This window comes from Rhipicephalus microplus, unplaced genomic scaffold (genome assembly GCF_043290135.1).
Source record: "Rhipicephalus microplus isolate Deutch F79 unplaced genomic scaffold, USDA_Rmic scaffold_23, whole genome shotgun sequence".
In the NCBI taxonomy this organism is placed as follows: Eukaryota; Metazoa; Arthropoda; class Arachnida; order Ixodida; family Ixodidae; genus Rhipicephalus; species Rhipicephalus microplus.
The window spans coordinates 6,894,762-6,916,865 of record NW_027464596.1 but is presented as its reverse complement, the minus strand read 5'-3'; the positions used below and the strand labels follow the sequence as shown (position 1 = coordinate 6,916,865).

Here is a 22,104-nt window from a genome sequence, read left to right as displayed (position 1 = left end):
CCGAGACATGGCGCGAAGTGCGTCGGCATTGAAAAAAATTCTCGGAATGTTCAGCAGGGAGAAAGAGGGAGGGTTTAAAGAGTTGCTACGCTACGCTGCCATAGAAATACATGAGATAGTGGCCTGGAAACTTTTGTCACTCCACCTCCATCACCCCCTTGTCCATCACTTCGCTTATGTTTATTGGCTATGCCTTCCTCTGTATTCTGACGATTCTTTATGACCAGTGCCGAAGAGAGCCTTTGAGATCGGCATACGAGACGGCGGCCCGATGGATTCCACCACCGACACACCACTAGTCCGCTCCGTTACGCCATCCAGCGATGCCACCACGGCGACGCTCACTCCGAGTGAATACGAGTGAGTGGCCAGCTCTGATTGTATGTTGCTGTGTGGAAGTAATGCAAATGATCTGTGCACGTCGTTAGGGCTCTTATATGGCATTCCTACTCATCCGCGGGCTGAAAAATTCTCATGGGGGATGACTGAAGTAAAGGCCAACTACTTCAAGCCGTTCAATTATTGGTAAAATAAAAAGGTTGGCACTTATATAAAACTAGCTAATACACGTCTAAAAGTGATTATTTTTTACGCTCTACAAGAATACAAAATGCACAATCAGTGACTACTTAAAAGGTGTTTCAGTTCAATATATTTACACAATACGCCTTTCGAAGAATTCGTGGCATGTATACGGTAACAGACGTATTCAAATATCAGCTCTTCAGTCACATTTCTTCACTTTTGAGTTTGTCCCCCTCAGCGACCAAACATATGAGATGGGCTTGTTTGTCATTGCGTAGAAAAATAGGAGGATGGGGATGGGTTCGTTTATGTGAACTAACCAGCTATTGCAATGCGAGATCATCATGACATCAGAACGCCCCCTTTTTAAGCATCGTATTAGCTCCTACGGTAGTACAGTGTTTAAGGTGGTCTGCTGCTGACCCAAATTATGCGGATTCGATCCCGACAGCAGCAGTCGCATCTCGACAGAGGCGAAACGTTTGAGGATGGTCTACTCAAATGTAGCTTTGCACGCCGAAGAGCTCCAGGTGGTCCTAAAGGTCGGAGCCGTCTACTATGGTGTGCCTCAAAATCAAGCCATGGTTATGGCACATGCGATCCCATAGATGATATACCGTATACCTGTATTCCACCTTATGACAGCTAGTAAAACCGGCACGGATGCATAGCAGTGGATGTAACTGATGCGTTACATTTTTTTTTTCATTGGGTGTCGACAAGTGAAGATTATACCACAATATCAGATGACAATTCCCACCACCAAATGTATTGCTATAGGGACTACAGCAAGCGGGTATCTTTGTAGCGGAAACGAAGAGGAAGTCTCATGGCCACGAAATTCCATACCTTAAAAAACTGTGGGGAGCTTCCGTCAGACGCAAGGGGCCAATTAAGTCACATCAGAAGTGTTCGTCTCCTAGCTAATCCTGGGTAGCTAAGTTGCGCAAGCCTTACATTGTACTAGGCGTAATTATAGTAACTAGAGTGAGCTGTTTCCAAAGTCTCTCAACATTTACCTTCTCGACGCAGCCACATATCGTTCATTCATTAGATCTCTATTTTTTAATTTTTAATCTAGGAGGAGCTTCTGCAGCATCACACCGGAGTTCACGTAAGTGCGAGAGCTCATTCAACAACTTCGCACATTGACTTTCGATCGGTGAGCTCACATTTTGACCTTATATACTGTTCCTGCATAACCACTAGACCTGCTGAGATAAAAGCACACAAGGGCACACGGGGGCGTAAAGAACCAGAACGTGCGAAATATGCCAAAAAAATCAGTAATTTCTTAGTGTTGTGCTTGCGTATGAAATACTGACGATTGAATGTCGTCGCAAAAGCCATATATCTCTCTATTGAGATACAGATTAAACTTGAGAAACGAAAGTAGTAGTAGTATTAGTAGTAGTATAGTAGTAGTAGTAGTAGTAGTAGTAGTAGTAGTAGTAGTAGTCGTTAGTTGTAGTAGTAGTAGTAGTAGTAGTAGTAGTAGTAGTAGTAGTAGTAGTAAAAAATCCGGGAATAAGAAGGATAGAATTATCACCACGACATACTGAAGCTTTAGCGCGAAAGACATGAGGACAGGGACAATAGCGACACGTGTGTCCCCATGTGTTTTGTGCTAAAGCTTCTGTATGCAGCAAAACCAACTAGCCCACCTTTTCGTATTATTTCGCAACGAGATTAAGTACGAGAAATGCTATACGTAGTTTAAAGAGGCACTACAGAGAAAAAGGATTCGCTTATAACTAAAGTGCTGCTCCACAGTCCCAAAAACGCCACTCTTACCGCGAGACGACACTTGGTAAGCCGGCGAATGCGCGAGTGGAAAATGCAGGTGGAGACGCTACCTTGAGATTTCCTCACCAAACACCATGACGTCATCAATTTTGACGACGTCTACGGGGTGCTACGTAGTTTCTAATCGGTAAAAACGAAACACATTGTCATCTGTGAATGTCATGGACCTAGCATGCGAAGTTCCTCAAAATTTAGTCGAGCCCATGCTTCGAAAGTACGAAAAGTGCATCTTAAAATTCGTGACGTCATTCGCGGAAATGCGACGCAAATTTCAAAATGAAAACCTAACCTTTATAGCCTTCGTTAGTAACGAGCTTATGATGTGAAACTTGTGACATTATAGCGGTCGCAGTACAGTTTATGAATCTAAATCGAGTCATTGTGTCACTTTATGCACCTTTAAGCATTTACGCCTGCGTTGGTCGCGTCAGCAGTTAGAACGAGCTGTACAGACTGTTTGACTTGCCCGCAGTTGTGACCAAACAACCACCACAGGAAGCGTCCTCATTGTTGAAAGCAGATTTTATTCACGAGGCAGAGACTTAGGCTATGTGTCTCGGCAATCGTACAGAATTGCCTGCTATGTGTGGCACGTATACCATAAAAATATTTAAAGGGTAACGGAAACGTGTGTGAATTATGATAGCGTTAGCCTTCTTTTTAACAATATTGAAGACAACGCCTGTTGTAAAATCTAAAACGTTGTCCAGTGTGAAATGCGCACGAGCAGCTGGCACGCTTCAGTGCGAAGACACATACGTAGGTGGGACGCGTATGTTCACTGCTGATCGCGCATGACGCCGAGTGATCGTGTTACTGCAGCGTTATCCTCGTACGTAGGGTCAAGTTCTAAGAGATTTAGGCATGCGCTGCTCTTGTTCACCAGCAAACAGTGTCTGCTTTTACCCGCAATTTTGCTATTTGTAAAAGCAAGCATATTTCTACTAGAGAGCATAGTGGTAGAAGTATGTCTCAAGAATAAGCCCTCGCATGCCAAGCCGGAAATGACCGTGTGATTGTGAGTGTGTGCGAGTATGCGTAGGTGACCACTGAATGCGGAATACAATTTCTTTTGTGAAGCTGAGCTTTCTTGCATTCATCTTAGCCTGAGAGAAGTCAGTATGTGTCGATGTTCACTGCTGTTATCCTGATAGGTCCGCCAAAAAAAAAAGAATGTGGAACTTAGTTGGACACTCAAGAAACAAGTCTTGCGTTTTGGACTCACTCGAACTCAGACGCATCAAAATTTTCTTGAGTCGAACTCACTCAGACTGACAGCAACGAAAATTTTCTTCAACAGTACTCACTTGTACGCACTCACTAAAATACCACTCACGTGGACTCACGGCTCGATCTGAGCCTGAGTGAGTCCGGGTGAGTCGACTCATGAGTCAGTTCGCCGTCTTATGCTCGGACTGCAGTCATGAGGCGCTGCATTCCCCTCTGCTATAGCGTAAACGGAACATCAGAGCATACTGAAAGCGCAGGTGTCGTTTATTTGTTCGTCACGCTGTTAGCCTATCGCAGGCATGCTTAAAAAAGCAAAACTGATCCTCTCCAACCCGCAGTCTTTGGGTAGGCACACATGCCGCTCGGCAAGCTGTATAGCTGTTTAAAAAAAAGTGTTTAGACAGTGATGTACTTGTCTTTGTCACACCAACCTTACAATGTTTAATGCCGCTTTTGTACGATATTATTAAACCTAATCAACAAAGTTCGAAGCAACCCTGAAGGCTGGACTAAATGTGTTGTTTTCAAGGTGGATATGAGAACGAGGCAATATTTTAAGCAGAACGGTCACTTGTTTTTTTTTTTATTAGCGCTCCACTGCCCCCCCCCCCCATTTTTTTTGTGCCGAGTTTGCGCCACAGCGGGCGCAGCCCTTTTTAGCGCTACAAATGGGACCCCCGGTCCTCGGATACCTGGCCAAGCAGGACACCGCGTTTCTCCAATGGATGCAAAAGAATGCCCCCACCCCCTAGCGTTCTAAAGCCAAGGACGCCAAGTTCTAAGGTTTCGAAGGCGTCAAAATTGCGCCGACAAGCTCAGCAAGAGCCACTGGCTAGCGCTGACCAGCAAAGCGCGCTCTTAGGCGCGGAAGAGAAGAATAGCGTACCAGGCACCCCTCCCCGAATGACATCAACGGATACGAAAGTTTAGCCCGCCTCGAGTTCTTCCTGAGGACATCACATGGCATCCTCGTCGTCTCCTGTCAGTTCTGACGTGAAATGAACGGCAATTGCAGCGCATGCGTTTCCGTTTTCCACCCTTGCTCCTCCCACCATCTCGGCCACGGTTATGGTGCCAAATTGCGATGGGAAAAGTGCGCTAGTATCATGTTTGGTGTTGTGAGAACGCGCCGGCATGGGCATAGCGGATGAAGTCGTCAGGAAGAAGCGCTATGGCATGACTGGCGCGATAAGAAAGACGACGATGGGTGGTGACTCTAGGTCAAGGGGGGACTGAAACGCGTGGAGTCTACCCGAGTTGGGTCTCGCGCTGGGCAGGGTGTGCTCGTTTCGGGTGGTTCGCCAGGGTCACGGTTGTAGTTTTGTGCCGAGTGCCTGGAAGGGTTGAAGGGTCCGAGCTACTTGCTTCGCTCGGCCTGAAGCGTCGACGGCCCCTTGTCAACGCGTCGGAGGAGACGTCTGCGTGGCTCTATCGACCTTGGTCTTTGGCACCAACCTGCTCCGTCGGCACATCTATTTCAGCGTTGCCCTACTCTTCACTGAACTCCTGTGGTACCGGCATCCCAGAGTTACAACACGCCTACGCAGACGTGCCGGGAAAGCGTTTCAACCGCTCGCCGGTCAAACGTTCTCGTGCCAAAACTCGGCTTGCGCTTTTGTGCATTGCTTCTGGTGTTCTTTTGTGTTATAACGCGTTGTTTCCTCATATAACGTCCTTGTTGTGTATCCTTTTTTGCACGAGTCTTCATAAAGTGAAAAGAATGCACGGGAAACTAGCCTCGCCATTTCCTTAGAACGTTGCTCTTCTCGACGCAACTTGCCCCTATATCTTTATTATTATGAAGAACGCCAATACACAAATATAGAGCCCCCGGCCTGTCCTACAACAATATGCGAACAAACGCTGCCATCCTATTTGGACCAGTGGGGAATAAATCCAACTTTCTCGCGGTATCGCGTGATGCCATTGCGGCTTTCCTCATCTGAATTCCAATCACTCGGCGCGTCCACGCCAACTTGCGACGCGACATCGTGGCCCTCGACGTGGGTCGCTCAGCAGACCCCTCAGCACTATTACAGGTACGCAGAATTTGCGACGTCGACTTGAAGCCGCAAGTTCTCGTCACTAACACTTGCGTAGGCACCGTCGACAGAGTTGACACGGACATTCAAGTCAACGACATCGCGGTCAACGTGTAGTCAGCCGTGCCTGTCGTGTATTGCGGCCGCTAAGGCCGCCATGTCACCCTGCAGATCGAGGACACCACCGTCCCACCGGAGGTGTCAATATTCAAGCTCCGGAGGCTGGTACGACCTCGTCTGCCACGGCTCCTTCAATGCGCTCGCTGCAGACGATACGGCCACACCACCGTGACGTGATCGCGTGACTAACGCTGCCTCCGTTGTTGCGGTGGCCATAGCGAATGCCCGTGCACCACGAAACACTCCTGCCTCAGCTGCAAGGACAACCATGCAGCCGGCAAGCTGCACTGCCCGTCCTGGCAGGTTCGGTGCGAGACCGCCGTCATCCTCGTCTCTTCAAACAGCTCCTAGACGCACCGCCGAGCGCTGGAACGCGCCAAAACCACTGTAAAAACAACACCGACAAGCGGGGCAGTGCGAAGGGTCGCTTGTTCCGCGACACCCTCGCTAGGGGCATCCGAACGTCTTCGACGACCACCGCGCACTTCTCCGCGTGTACGACTTCTTGACTGATTTGTGGAGTTTAACGTCCCAAAACCACCATTTGATTATGAGAGACGCCGTAGTGGAGGGCTCCGGAAATTTTGACCACTTGGGGTTCTTTAACGTGCACCCAAATCTGAGTACACGGGCCTACAACATTTCCGCCTCCAACGGAAATGCAGCCGCCACAGCCGGGATTTGTTCCCGCGACCTGCGGGTCAGCAGCCGAGTACCTTAGCCACTAGACCACCGTGGCGGGGCGTGTACGACTTCTTCTCCAACCAGTTTGGCGACCACTGCACCTGCTCCTACGAGTGCGCAGACTGCTACACAAGAACCGAAATATGTGGTGTTGCCCGCCCTCGCCGCGGCCTTACATGTTGTCTTGATTTTCCTGCCATGGATTTTTCTAAATACACCATATGGGGAACCCTGGCACTGGTTTCCATGGGAGCTGCAACACATGGCGCTTCTGCGAGCATGGAAATGCTGAGTAGTACATCGATTGGCCTAGTCTTCGTAGCTCACGTCCCTTCTGCCTTAGCGTGGCTTGAAGCTGCTTCGTCACGAAACAACAATCGGCAAATTTTCGGCATTTACGCTTCACCACCTTCACCTTTTAGGATCACGAGGTTTATCAGCTCACGGGGTTCAAAACAGTTTGTTGTTTTCTTCAAAATAAAACCGGAACATGCACACGAAGCCGCAAGTGCGTTCGCTGCCCAAAAGCTCGAAGACTGGGCAAATCCGTGTCATACCCATAATTTCCACGATAGCTGAACTATCGCAGTGCCAGAGTCCCCTCTAGTTAATTTTACGGAACACTACGGTTCCTGCCGACAGACTGTCCAGTTCACGGATTATGTGCCGCCGTCATTGCCACCTCTGTACCGGGGTTGCAGTCGGCAGTGGTGCACACACACTGAGATCAACATGACTCACTTACTCATACTACGTACCGTGAGAAAACATTAAATTGACAGTCAGATCAGAATAACAAACAAGTACAGGTTGTTGTCATGTGGGGAGAACCTGATCAGGCGGTGGACAGTAGTTACGCAAGAAAACAAAAAAAAAAAAACAGTCTTCGAGCTATATTTTACGAGGGAGAGGCAGTTGTTGAACATCCTCGTCAAGGTGGTCTAATGGTTCCGGTATTTCACTGGTGACTCACACGTCGCGGGGTCAAAAAACAGCCATGGTGGCCGCATTTTTATTGGAGGTGAAAACGTTTGAGGCTCTTGTACTTATATTTTTGGGGCATGTTAAAGAACCCCTGGCAGCCGAAATTTGCAAAACCCTTCACTACAGCATCTCGAACAATGTTAGGATGGTTTCGGAACGTTATACCCTCATTTATTATTATTATTATTATTATTATTATTATTATTATTATTATTATTATTATTATTTGTTGAACATTACGAACTGAAATCGTCCATTGATTTAGCACGGATTCGATGTTATAAAATCAGTGCCGTCAGAGGTATATCTGTAATATTAACAAATATAATGGTACTCAATGTAATACGGTTTGATTCTTTTTCGAGTAGCAGGCGCGCACACGCAATTGCTACTTTCATGGTAAAACTACGCGAGAAAGTCTGATCACACTTAACTTGTGTTTATCAATACAGAGGGCTTGTTAATAATGGGATTATGAAGTTGGTCACGTTTTAATACTAACTGTTGAAGTTTAACATCGCGAAACCACCAGGAGTGTGAATGTGGTCAAGTTAGTAATGAATAATAATTGCTGAAGTTTAGAATCACCACATCACCATGCGATTATGAAACACCGCAGAGAACACCTCCAGAAATTTCGGCTACTATGGGGTTCTTTAAGTGCACCTAAATCTAATCACACGGACATCAGGCTTTCTTGCTTCCATCGAAGATGTGGCCACCACGGCCGGTATATGATTCCGCAACATGCTGGTCTGTGGCCGAGCGCCTTTGTCACTGGACCACCATGGCGGGCGAACTCATATACGTTGGTAAGGCACAATTGATTCATCACGCAGAGCTAAAATTTTAACAAAGGACAAGAGCAAAGACGAACACGAGCACTCTTTAGTGTATTTGATTCCTTTTTAAACGCTTTTGCGGGAATTGTGAAACAATCAGCATTACAAGACTCGACCGGGTGAACGACTCGGCTTCCTCCGCAGGACGCTCACCAACAGCCGGGAGCGGTTCGTGGTGCTCTCGCTGAGCGCCCTGCTGCTCTTCATCAGCGGCTGCCTGTTCGGCATCCTCGTATCTCTGCTCTCAGACGACCGTAAGTAGGCACTGTTTTTTCCCTGCGCCGTTTCGTTAAGTCCCATAGCGTGCACAGTTAAGGAAAGTTCATAGTTGTGACTATAGCACGAGTCGAGTGACCATTTGTGACTGGCGACCAAAAAGCGACTTAAGCTGACCGATTGTCACGTCTGCGTGAGACGTATGTCCGTCACAACCCGAAATTCACGTCTTCTCAAATTGTTGTTACCCAAAAAGTTAATTTTATTTCCTGTTTATGCACATCTGATTGGTCCAAATGTTTGCGATTGTGGTCGCGCGGCTTTAAAAGCGAGCAGTTCATGAGCGACCTAGCCAAAGTGTATATAGTCGCTTCACGATCGAACCGGCCATTTGGGATTGGCTTGGTCTCACGACCGATGCTGGCCACAGGCGCGAACGAGCCTGCGGTCTAATATACTTTTTTGAAGAACACCACACCACAACGGGCGCGCAAACACTCGCGGCAAAAGTGTGTACGCCACAGCAGCCGCTGCGAAGAGCACGCGGGCCCCACACTTCAGCCAGCTTTTCACCTACAGCGTTTCAGAACTTCTCAGATGGAGTGGCAAAGTCTAATATATTATGGCGTACTTCATTCACGGACTTCTGTGTTCAGCCATTTCGGCCTCTGTACGATTTTCATCTGCCTGGCGCTTTCACGTGCCCATGTTGGATCAGCTTAGCGATTTCGTAGCGTCATTGTTTTTATTGCGATAGCAATTAAATGAACAGTATCGGCTGGTTTTCGCCGCCGTCCTCATCGCCGCCGCCATCATTCACGTATATGTATATGTATGTGTACATACGCGGGAAAGGATGCGCTAGTCTCCTCTTTCTGCGGAGCGAATATCGCTTTTCCGGCCGAGGTCGTCTGCGCGCGCGCGTATCTCGTGAGTGAACTAGGGAGTAGGGGGAGGCGGAGTGGGGGCTTGCAGTTGACGTGCTATCGAGGCAACAATCAGTGCGCGGCTTGCGTCCCCCCTGCAGGTGGGAGCTTCTATGGGTTGTGCTCGCAACACGAAAAAAAACAGTGCAAAAAGTGCACCTGGAGTGGCCGTGTTCTCTTAAACCAGTGTTTTGTACAGTTTTGTGAAATCGGATTTAAATGAGTTGACTGCCAGAGCTACTGTGGCCGCGCCACAGGAAACTTAATTATAAAGCAAGTGAATGTTTACTACAAATATTATTGCTCCTAAAAGTGCTAGCCTTCCTTCCAAAAACATTCGAATATGCTGATATCGCATTCATTGTTTCGCACTTTTGGTGAAACTATAACAATTTTTTTGGCGCCAGTATACTCTGCCATATAAATAAGACAAAAAGGTAGGAGCCGGTTTTCTCAACAAATTCCTCAAGCGGCACATGCAATTCTGAGAGCCATTTAGAAACGACATCCACGGACACTGTTGACGACCACAATGTCAGGTTTCGACATGTAAAGATTACATGACAGTCCGCATTTATTACAATAAAACAGGCTGATTAGACAATGTGCGTTTCACTGGCACATCAGGTAACAAAAGATGAGCCTTTTTCACCGATTGTTAACAGGAATACCAGCTGTACGAACGCTGGTTACGATTTAGCGGGTTGGCTCGCAAACGACCGGGACTTTCTTGACGGATCACTTCATTGACTTATGGAAAAAGGGAGAATAACCGGAGGAATGGAAGCGAGCCAATACTATTCTCATACCAAAACCAGGTAAAACACTCAGCCTAGATAACATCCGTCCAATCTCACTTACGTCACGCCTATAGGTGAAGCTATGAAACACGTCATTCTCAACAGACTCACGCGCTACGTCGAAAAACATGACATACTCCCATATAACATGATTAGTTTCCGTCCCGGGCTGTCGACTCAGGACACCATGCTCCTGATCAAGCACCAGTTCATACACGTTAGCCCAGTGCATACGAGAGCGCTCCTAGGTCTCGACGTCGAAAAAGCTTTTGACCGCATAGAGCATAAGGCCATCCTCGAGGTCCTATTTACGCTGGGTCTGGGCGAGTGGCTTTCCTGCATAGTCAAGTCATTTCTTGATGGTAGACAAGCGAGCCTCACACTAGAACTAAAATTTAAGTTGGGGGCACTGGGCAACAGAGGCACCCCAGAAGGAGCTGTGCTCTCACCCATGTTATATGACCAGTGTTGCGAGGGATTTGAACCGGATAGAAGGTATACACTTCGCAATATATGCCGACGATATAACCACATGGAGCGCCAACGGAAACATAGGCCAAACGGAGACCAGACTTCAGGAGAGTGTAGACATCGTGGAAAGCACTCTCGGCGAAATGGTGCTAAATTGTTCGGCGGTGAAGTCAAAACTTTTGGTTATAAAAAAATCGAGGTAGGGGTCGGAGACCCAAGAGCTATGTCCCCGGTGAGGAACCCAAGATTATCTTGCACTGTCAGGACGGATCCGCGATCAAACAGGTCAAAAAAATAAAGTTCTAGGTTTCTACATAGAAGCGGGAGGTAGCAATTTCACTGCCATTCAGCATATTTCCAAAAAAAAAAAAACTGATCAAGTACTCAGGCTTCCAAAGAAAATCACCAACCGACACAGGGGCCTTGGTGAGGACAGCGCTCTAAGGCTACTGCACGCCTTCGCTCACTGTCACTTCACCTACGTGGCAGGTCTCTTTCAATGGTCACAGGCCGAGCTGAACAAGCTCAACACCATTATCAGAAAGTTAGTCAAGGCTGCCCTATAGGTATACCCAACAGTGCGTCAAACGAGAAACTCATGAGCTTAAGCGTGCACAATACTATGCAAGAAATGGCTGAAGCGCAACAGACGGCGCAGCAGGAAAGACTAACGAGGACACGTGCGGGTAGGCTGATACTCAGGGTAATCGGGTCAGTCCCCAATAGATCGAAGAACCCGAAGGAGGTCGAGGTCGAACTCAACGCGAAGCTTAGAGACGGGATCAGAACCACTCACCTGCCGAGAAACATGCATCCGGAATACAATGTCAGTAGGCGAAAAGTGAGATCGAAAGCTTTATTGAAAGAAATCGAACAGGTAGGACAACAGGCAGCCGTCGTGGACGCAGCCTGGGTGTCACAGAACGAGCGCTCAAAAAGGGCGCGCCACCAAATTCTCGCGACGAACCGCCGGAGTGACGCCGCGAGGTCAACGAAAAAGAAAGAAAAAGAAAACAAACATCTAAAGGCTCCCCCCTCCTCTCGGAAGCGTGGCTTCGCCGACGAACCTCCTCACCCCACAACGGCGGCCGAGCAAGCACTGGAAATTTCTAGAAGGAAAGGGGCGTGTTATGCCGGGTTGAGTCATCTGTCGGGGACGGTCCTCGTACAGTCTCGCACCTTCCCCCAGCCTTCGCTGCGTATCGTGCCGACGAAATGACGAGAACCTTCTGGAATCTCGAACGGAAGGTATTTAATCGAGCAGCCGAGACGAAAGATCAGGAGAAGACAGAAGTTAGCGCCAGAGCGCGTAGGGTATCTCGCCGTGTAGTCGGCGAAGGTTTTGTCCGTAGGGACAAAGCAGGAGAAGTCGTGAGGTTTCCAGAAAGAGAAACTTCAGAGGAGAAGACGGAAGTTAGCGCCAGAGCGCGTAGGGTATACCGCCGTGTAGTCGGCGAAGGTTTTGTCCGTAGAGACAAAGCAGGAGAAGATGATTTCCACCTGAGGGGTGACGACTCGAGCTACAGGCAAGAGTGTGTGTTTATTGCTATCGAGCGAAGACGCGTGGCAACAGCTGCGTGTGTGAAGCCGACGTGTTTCCGGCGAAGAAGTTTGAAGCTTGGAGAGTGGCCTATTGAAGACGTCAGGTTTCCTGGAAGAGAAACTTCAGCGAGGTTTCCTGGAAGAGAAACTTCGAGGGCAGCGGAACGACAACAACGCTGGACTTTGAGTGAGTGATTCTCGGAAGAGTATCATCCAGACTTTTGTTCCAAGAACTTTGGACTGAATAGGTTTTCTATCTCTTTAGTCTTTAAGTGTCTTGGTTGTTCAATGCATGCGACTGCATTGTAGTGCGTATTGTTGTCTGTGTCCGTTGTTTCGAGTGTGGCTGATTGTACTGTGTAGTATGTTGTTTGATTGGTGACATATTGACCTCATCTATTGTGGAGTGTGCATTCTTGTGTATGGTTTTCGATCTGCCATTATTGAGAATATAATTGTGTTTTGTTTATCAACTCTCGGCTCTGACTTGTTCTTTGGGCCACAGCCGGCGTCCGCTGGCGCACCAAAAAGGACCACTTCTAAATTGTCCACGCTTTCGTGGTGCGGTTCGGGGGGCCGATCCTTCGGCCCTTGGAATTAGCCCGGCGATCGCCTCCCTAATTAACGGGACCTGTGTGTGACAATTAATCTGGCGTCCGCGACGAGGACCTTTTGGTGCACAGTGTGTCCAAAGTAGTGACAAAGAGCCTCGAGTTGTTGATAGGGCTATCGGAACGATTTTGTGTGTTGCTCAGTGTTCTTGTTAACGAGTGCAGGAGAGTGTTCCGATAGACTGATTTAGGCAGATACTTTTTGCACGCGGCAAGGTTTTATTTGCGAGACACAATGGATCTTGAAAAGTTAGTCGCTCTTGGTGAGAAGATGGGTCTTTCTGGCGCCGAACTACGGAAGTGGGTCACCCAGAAAGAAAAAGAAGAAAAAGAGAGAGCCAAGGAAGAAAAAGCAGCTGAGTTGGAACGAGAGAGGTTGGCAGCTGAGATGGCCAAGGAAGAAAAAGCAGCTGAGTTGGAGAGAGAAAAGCTGGCCGCCGAAAGGGCGAAAGAAGAAAGAGAGGCAAAAGAGCGACAGCTGAAGGAAGAAAGAGAGCAGCAATTGAAGTTGGAGCTGGAGAGAGAAAAGTTGGCAGCTGAAAGGGCGAGAGAAGAAAGAGAAGCAAAGGAGCAACAGCTGAAAGAAGAAAGAGAGGAAAGGGAACGGCAGCGGCAGCACGAGATAGAACTCGAGCGGCTCCGTTTGCAACAGCGAAGTGAAACTCCGGTCCAAGCTAGAGTTGAAAGCAGCGAACGGAAGGACCACGGCTTCCGCTTGAACCCAAGCAAGCTGCTCGTGACGTTTGATGAAAGGAAGGACGACCTTGACGCGTACGTTCACCGATTTGAGACGATTGCGAGGAGCCAGAATTGGTCGGAACATCAATGGGCCACGGCTTTGAGTAGTTGCTTGAGTGGTGAAGCGCTCAGTGTGTACGGTAGGCTGACGCCGACCGATGCAGCCAACTACGCAAAGGTGAAAGCTGCTTTGCTGAAGCGATTTAGATTTACTGTAGAAGGTTTCCGGGACAGATTTCGGACAGGAAAGCCAGCTGATGGTGAGACGGCTACGCAGTATGCCGCCCGACTTTGTCATTATTTCGACAGATGGATTGAACTTTCAGGGACAGCGCAGGAGTACAATGAACTTAGAGAGCTCCTAATTAGAGAACAATTTCTTACTAGTTGCCACCCAAGCCTGTCGCTGTACTTGAAAGAGAGGAAGGCTGACTCACTTGAAGGAATGCTTGAATTGGCTGATCAATTCTTGGAAGCGCAAGGTGGAACTAATTTGGCCAAGGTCAAGAAAGATTGTCCCGATGATTCGAAGAAATTGGCTCCCGAAGAAAAGAAGCGTGCACCAGAGAGCATTCCGCGATGTTTTCTGTGCAACCGAGTGGGTCATCGCGCGAAAAACTGTCGAACGATCTTTACGAGCCCTACGGCAGTAAAATGTTTCAAGTGTGGTCAGACTTGGCACAAAGCAGACGCATGTCGTAACGGAGCGAGTCAAACTCACCAGGTATCCTGTGTGCTAGCAGCACCGAAATCCGATGATAATGCCGTCTCAGATGGATCCGTAAAGTTGAAAAATGGGGAGAAAATTCCTATTGTGGGTGCTGTAATGTCAAAACATCCAACCGGTGTTACGAAGGGAATGCCAACGCTGCCTGGAAAGGTTGCGGGCAAGAAGATTACGGTTCTAAGAGACACCGGTAGCTCCACAGTTATCGTGCGGAGAAATTTGGTACAGGAAAGTGAGTTGACAGGCAAAACGAAACCGGTTTGCCTAATTGACCGTACGGTTCGGATGCTTCCCGAAGCAGAAATTGAGGTTGAAACCCCGTACTTCAGCGGGAAGGTTACTGCTTTATGCATGACGACTCCCCTGTACGACCTTGTCATCGGAAACATCGACGGGGCACGAGGACCGAATGATCCGGAATGTTTGGGAGAAGACCCTAAGATAGAACCCTCGCCAACCCAGCGACCGCGAGATACAGTGGAGGAGCAGCCCGTGACGGATCTCAGTACTAGAGCCCGAGGTGAAACCGCGGCGCAAGAGACAGCGAAAGAGAAGACGATCGTGTTGAATGAGTTCACGTGCTGGGCAGCTGGACGTGCGTCGGCACGACCCCAACCGACCGACAGTGTAATGGTGACGGAGTTGGCCAGCCAAGCCCGATGCCGTGACATGAACAAGCTGGTAAATAAACAGACAGGACCCGTTGAACGTTATGACCCGTTAACGGTGTCGGAAGCGACAACGATCGCTGACACGCCGCCTCAGATATCGTCGTTGGAAAGGGCTCGCCGAAAAAGAACGTGGAAACACAAGAAGAGATCGAGCGAGCACCGCAAGAAAGGGCGAAAGCGCCGCTCAAAGTACACAGGATAAGTGCTGAAGTCGAATCAGAATGTGTTTGGCAGTGCTGAGTGCCATATGTTGTGTTAATGTTGTGTTATCTTGTGTCACAAGTGTCGAAGTGTCTGTGCTGTGATGTGATGTATAGTGTTGTATAATTGTTGTAAAGACAGAACCTTGTACGTTTGTATTGTTTGGAATGTGTGATGAAGCGTTGTACTCATGTACCTGCGGTTATATTTCATGTGTGTGAGATTGAATTGTAATGTCCAATTGTATTGAGTGATATATTGTGAATGTGACGTGTCATGAGCGACGGACTATGTTACATTTTTTGAGAGTGTGTGGTGACTGTTCGCGCTAGTTTGTGTGGTTTTGAATATTATGAGATAATATTCTTAAAGTGGGGGGCAGTGTCACAGAACGAGCGCTCAAAAAGGGCGCGCCGCCAAATTCTCGCGACGAACCGCCGGAGTGATGCCGCGAGGTCAACGAAAAAGAAAGAAAAAGAAAACAAACATCTAAAGGCTCCCCGGGCGCGCGAGCCTCTCCTCTCGGAAGCGTGGCTTCGCCGACGAACTTCCTCACCTTACAACGGCGGCCGAGCAAGCACTGGAAATTTCTAGAAGGAAAGGGGCGTGTTATGCCGGGTTGAGTCATCTGTCGGGGACGGCCCTCGTACAGTCTCGCGCCTTCCCCCAGCCTTCACTGCGTATCGCGCCGACGAAATGACTAGAACCTTCTGGAATCTCGCGCGGAAGGTATTTAATCGAGCAGCCGAGACGAAAGATCAGGAGAAGACGGAAGTTAGCGCCAGAGCGCGTAGGGTATCCCGCCGTGTAGTCGGCGAAGGTTTTGTCCGTAGGGACAAAACAGGAGAAGTCGTGAGGTTTCCTGGAAGAGAAACTTCGGAGGAGAAGACGGAAGTTAGCGCCAGAGCGCGTAGGGTATACCGCCGTGTAGTCGGCGAAGGTTTTGTCCGTAGAGACAAAGCAGGAAAAGATGATTTCCACCAGAGGGGTGACGACTCGAGCTACAGGCAAGAGTGTGTGTTTACCGCTATCGAGCGAAGACGCGTGGCAGCAGCTGCGTGTGTGAAGCCGACGTGTTTCCGGCGAAGAAGTTTGAAGCTTGGAGAGTGGCCTATTGAAGACGTGAGGTTTTTTGGAGGAGAAACTTCAGCGAGGTTTCCTGGAAGAGAAACTTCGAGGGCAGCGGAACGACAACAACGCTGGACTTTGAGTGAGTGATTCTCGGAAGAGTATCATCCAGACTTTTGTTCCAAGAACTTTGGACTGAATAGGTTTTCTATCTCTTTAGTCTTTAAGTGTCTTGGTTGTTCAATGCATGCGACTGCATTGTAGTGCGTATTGTTGTCTGTGTCCGTTGTTTCGAGTGTGGCTGATTGTACTGTGTAGTATGTTGTTTGATTGGTGACATATTGTCCTCATCTATTGTGGAGTGTGCATTCTTGTGTATGGTTTTCGATCTGCCATTATTGAGAATATAATTGTGTTTTGTTTATCAACTCTCGGCTCTGACTTGTTCTTTGGGCCACAGCCGGCGTCCGCTGGCGCGCCAAAAAGGACCACTTCTAAATTGTCCACGCTTTCGTGGTGCGGTTCGGGGGGCCGATTCTTCGGCCCTTGGAATTAGCCCGGCGATCGCCTCTCTAATTAACGGGACCTGTGTGTGACACTGGGTGAAAGGCCAAGAGGCCTACACGGCTGTGGTGGTCGACAGCCAGGGAGAGATACGGGACGGCCTGACTATACTCACTAAGGATTCCACGGTTGCGGAACAAGCCGCGATTGCTTTAGCTATCAGGAACAGAAAATGGTCATACGTCTATAGCGACTCCAAAGCAGCCATTACGAGCTTCGACAAGGGCTATGTCGCTGGGGCTGTGGTTAAACCTATGAACAAAGTCAATTCTATCGATACTGAAATTCGATGGTTTCCTGCTCATATGGGACAAGTGGACGAAACTCAGGTCAACCTCAATCAGGTGACGAATGACCTGGCACGAGGACTCGCTTGCCGTTCCGGTAAGACCCGATCCGACGCTCACTTCCATTCCGGAGACCACAAAGATAATTTAATCACTTTTAATGACATCACAAAATGTTATTACTTGGGGCGAAGGCTATTCCCCCTGCCACACGCAAAATTAAACAGGGCTCAGGCAGTCACGCTTCCTTTACTGCAAACCGGAGCTTACCCAACTCCGTGTTTTCAACATAAAATTCTCCCTGACAGTGAAATTCAAGACAAGTGTGACGCATGCGATGGCATCATTGGGATCAGACAGATGCTGGCGGGCTGTCCCGCGACTCTCGCCGGCCCCGAAGAACAATGGCTTTACTGGCAGACGATGGTGCGAAGCGCGTCTTATCCGATAAGACGCGCTTGGCACCACCGCAAGACTAACTACGGGCGGTCGAGAAGATATACGATGAGCCAGAAGGCTCGGGCTGACGGTACCGACGTGAACGCGGCCCGTCTCGGTCTGAAAAGTGCGGACTTCAGGGCACAAATAAAGTTTTGTGAATGAATGAATGAACTGCTACGCCAATGAACACTCGCTCGGCAATACTTACACTACACTGCGTTAATCATTTCATATTCTATGCGCTGAGATACATGCGGATTACTGATAAACAGTTGGAGTGCGAACTCTCCGAAGTATGAAATGTATATGAAGGACACCGTCCGTAGTGGATGGGCCTGGTTATTTGAGCCATCTGGGACGCTTTAACGCGCACCTAAATCCAAGTACACGGGCCACGAGCGTTTTCATGTCCGTCGATATTGCGACCGGGATTCAATCGTGTGAACTCCAGGATGCAGCTTCGTTTGTATGTGTGCAGTGTTTACAGTGTCGAGAAGCGGCGGCGTGGTTTTTTTGTTTCGTAGTACTGCCACCGCTCACACGACGACCACCAGCAGAAGGCAGCTGAGCAGCCGGCTCACTCAGCGTGCACTGTTCCCATAGTGCTCCGCGCACACGCTGAATTAACACTCTGGGGTTGCTTGAAAAAGGTGTGCTTATACTTAAGATTGTGCAGCACTTACCAAAAAAAAAAGGAAATGCCAGGAGTGCGCACGAAAGGTACCGACTTTCAATTGAACTCTTGTTCGAAGAGGATAACTAAGAAAGTCATCGAACCATGTTACAAGTGCTCAAAACGATAAAAGGACATTTTCACTAAAGCTTTCACACAAGACTGTGTATGTCACCACACGTGCTGTCACCGTGTGCTGACCAAACATTCGTATACTCCTTATTCGTATACTCGCAAAACCGTATTGATGACTGGCTCACAGCTCTTTTTTTTTTTTGCTGATTCGCGAAAAACTTTCGTGTTCCGAGATATCCTACTGCTTACGGCTGCCGTTCACACAATTACAAACACCAGAAAATGACAATCGGTGCAGAGTGAGTGCCTGACGAGACGCGGAATAATTCTTCGAGATAGCTAGGTAGTATGAAAAGGGTGATTTTTATCCTATTGCCTATGTGATTGACCCTTCGCATTAAAAGCCACTTGGAACTGCCGCGAGACAACAGGGTGGACCCCTGCGCCGCATCTCACTGTCTTCCATGCGTTATTAGGGAAAGCTTTGCAATAGACGTCTAGTGAGGTACGTCACAGCGTGACGTCACCGGTGCACGTGCAAGGCGGTGGTTGGCAAAACACTCCCGCCGATGGCCGAGTGGGGTGCAGTCGCTCGGTGCTTGGGACAGGTTTTTCTTTTTATTTTTGAAAGCTTATTCTTGTTCTCACAGTGGCAACATTAGCTGTGGTATGTGTCAGAGAACATTTAGGTGAGTGGTAAAGTGCGTGATGAAATATTTGCCACGCTAGCTGGCTCTTTATCTCAGAGAAGGGAACACACGTGGTGGCCTGTGCGAGGAATAGCAACATCGTCTTCAAAAATGTGCAGTGTTGATTGTTTTATTGTGGCGTGTAGTGTGCATTAACAGGCATCGAGAATATTGGTTCACCTTTACGGACGGTAAAACTGGGAATATTGTGCGTAGTGTGTGCAAAGTGAATAACGTGATGCGTCCTGTTTGCGAAAACACTGGTACTCGTTGTGGGTGGTTGCAGTAACCGCTTGTCGATCTGACATTTTAGTCAAGGTAAGAGTGCGTTTGACGCGATCATCTGCGAGTGGGTATATCTCAGTGTATACGTGGCGTGCAGAAAAATAAAAGTGGATGATCTCCGGGTAATATATACGACTACACGTGAGCTATAAGCATATTGTAGCGTTGCCGAATATGCATATACTCTTCAACACAGCTATAACTCGTGTTATCGGATACCTGATACGTGTTAATGGAAACAGCAGAGATCGTTGTTTCTTATCTACTTTGTACTTTTACGACTCGATCCTTATGAAGTGACAACGTGCATTAGAAGTTTGTGTATCCAGCGTAGGAGCAATATAGGTCCGAAAACAAGTTATAGGTATGAAATGCAGGAAGGTAACTGTGCCGGATAATAATTAGGTGTTGGGGTTTTACATCACATGAATTTTCACTAGGTTATTGAATAACGCAGCGGCAGAATTTCACTTCTCAGTAAACCTCAGCCTGACGCAAGGCAAGAAGTGCTTCTGTTTTTTTTTCATACATCTCTAATCAGACGTTTGCGCAATGATTGAGAATCTTATCCATGACGCCACGCACAGCAGCCCAAAGCCATGCTGCCACCAATGCTGTACCTCATTTAAAACTGCATTGCACATGCCACAATGGAAATTGAATAAGTTCGCATCCATGCCATGTAAATATTTCTCAAAATGCCAGTCACCGTATAATTTCAAAAATGTTCGCTTTCAAAAGAGATCAGATTTATTTATGGCTGCCATCTACGTGGGTGAAGCCCACTGCATGCTAGTCCCATCTCTCAGTACTCTAAATAAAGTTTCTCCATCCATTCATATACGACGAGCGAATTTCCACACTATGGGCAGTGACCTTTCCGCGACCCCTTTTTTCAAAAGCTGTGACTTTAAAGCATTGTATAAAATTTTGTCGAAGGAATGCAGACACGCAGCTCTTATGCAGAAAGATGCCGCCGGCAGAACTTTCTTGCCAACCAGCACCTGCTCCGAGAGAGGTCATGGTGGGCGGGGTGCCCGCAGTGACGTCACTGGGAGAGGTCTATTGAACTTTGAAGTAGAATATATAATAGCACTGACATGCGACGATTATTATTCCAAGCGGAACCTCAGAAAAACGCGACTATACCACTCAAAATTTAATACAAACATACCTGCTTACTGCAGCTGCTTACGAGTTTCATACTCAATTTTAGATAATTAGGCAGCTCGCAGCCATAATTAGCACCTCACTTTGTGTCCTCAACTTGATAAAAAACTCATCTGCAAATGTGGTCGTGTCGTACATACCAGTGCAAAAATTATGCAAAACGATAAAACTGTGTTTTGATCATCTTGCAGACATAACTCGCGCAGCATTTCTCGCTTATTGACACCCCAGAAGCCTCTCAGCTTTTGTAAACTTAGAAAGAAAATAAGTAAGTATACGTGAGGCTGGCTGTGTAAAATCCATAATTCTGCTACCACTACCGCCAGCAAGTTCTGAGCTTTAAGTGAATCTCTTGATTGGCCTATTCGTTCTGTTTCTCTTGTCTTTCGTTGCTATTTATTTTCCCTGTGATGATGCCACGATTATATGCCAGGTACAGAAGAAAAACAACAGTGCTTTTGTTCTGTTGGCTGAATGGTCACAGAGAAAAGTTGAAGCACAAGCTAAATTGAAATGAAGTTACAATGTTATATAAGAGACAATTAAGTTTCAAGAAGCCTGTTCGGCATTAGCGCAGTTCCTACAAATCAGCACGGCAAGTGTCCTTTTACTCTCTTCAAAAGTGGCACTGAGCTTATTAAAAAATATCGAGTTTTATTATGCAGCAATGCCTTTTCTCTTCCACAGTCTCGTTCATCCCGACTGTCATAAGTAAGCAGACGCCCGAATTTTTTCTTCTCATATCTCTTCTGTCGAGGGCACACAGCCGTTTACCGTGGTTCATTCTCGTTTCGGGTATGGAATGCAGCATCATATTACGTTGCCAAAATGCAAGAACATCCGCAGGCGCTCGGGATGAGCGCCTGCAGTGTTCTCGCTGTTGCGTGCGGTTAGAACTTATCAGAAGCGCACAGAGGTACCGCGTTTGAAAATGCTGACTGCCTGTGAAAACACGCGTTTGCATTGACGTGCCTTGCGTCTGTGGTGGCGTCTGAGGCATCCCTCCTGTGGTGTTCTTCACTAACCACGTGCTTTAGCTCTCGTTACAGGTGCCTGTCCCAAGGTCCACTGGCCGTCCTCCCTGGAGCTCAACATCTCTGGCTCATGCTGTTGCTGCATTAACAGAATACGCATAAATTTGTTTATTTACTCAAAACAACGTTTCTGTTCTTTATTGTCGCCCTTGTTTCTATCTATCTATCTATCTATCTATCTATCTATCTATCTATCTATCTATCTATCTATCTATCTATCTATCTATCTATCTATCTATCTATCTATCTATCTATCTATCTATCTATCTATCTATCTATCTATCTATCTATCTATCTATCTATCTATCTATCTATCTATCTATCTATCTATCTATCTATCTATCTATCTATCTATCTATCTATCTATCTATCCCTCCTGCGGTGTTCTTCGCTAACCACGTGCTTTACCTCTCGTTACAGAAGCCTGTCCCAAGGTCCACTGGCCACCCTCCCTGGAGCTCAACATCTTCAGCTCATGGCTGTTGCTGCATTTCTAAATGGCCACAGTTTAACAGAATAGGATTTGTAGCATTGATATATGACACCGACAGGAGCACCAGTGAAAGAAGAGAAGGAAGAGAATTGTTGCTGCTTACGCTCGCTCCGCTTGGCAGCTGGTCGGCTTTACCTCTGCGTTTCCCCCAATAACAGTGTCTTCGGCTCACTGCTAAAGGCGTACTAA

General features: G+C 47.7%; 1 protein-coding gene across 1 annotated transcript; it reads left to right on the top strand.

The window, feature by feature from the left end:
* The first annotated feature begins 230 nt into the window (after positions 1-230).
* Positions 231-21,588, top strand: LOC142786352 (uncharacterized). Its single transcript, XM_075883980.1, has 4 exons — positions 231-360; positions 1,607-1,639; positions 8,378-8,487; positions 21,076-21,588. The coding sequence occupies exons 1-4, from the start codon at positions 272-274 to the stop codon at positions 21,315-21,317; spliced, it is 474 nt and encodes a 157-aa protein (XP_075740095.1). The 5' UTR covers positions 231-271; the 3' UTR covers positions 21,318-21,588.
* Positions 21,589-22,104: the final 516 nt, after the last annotated feature.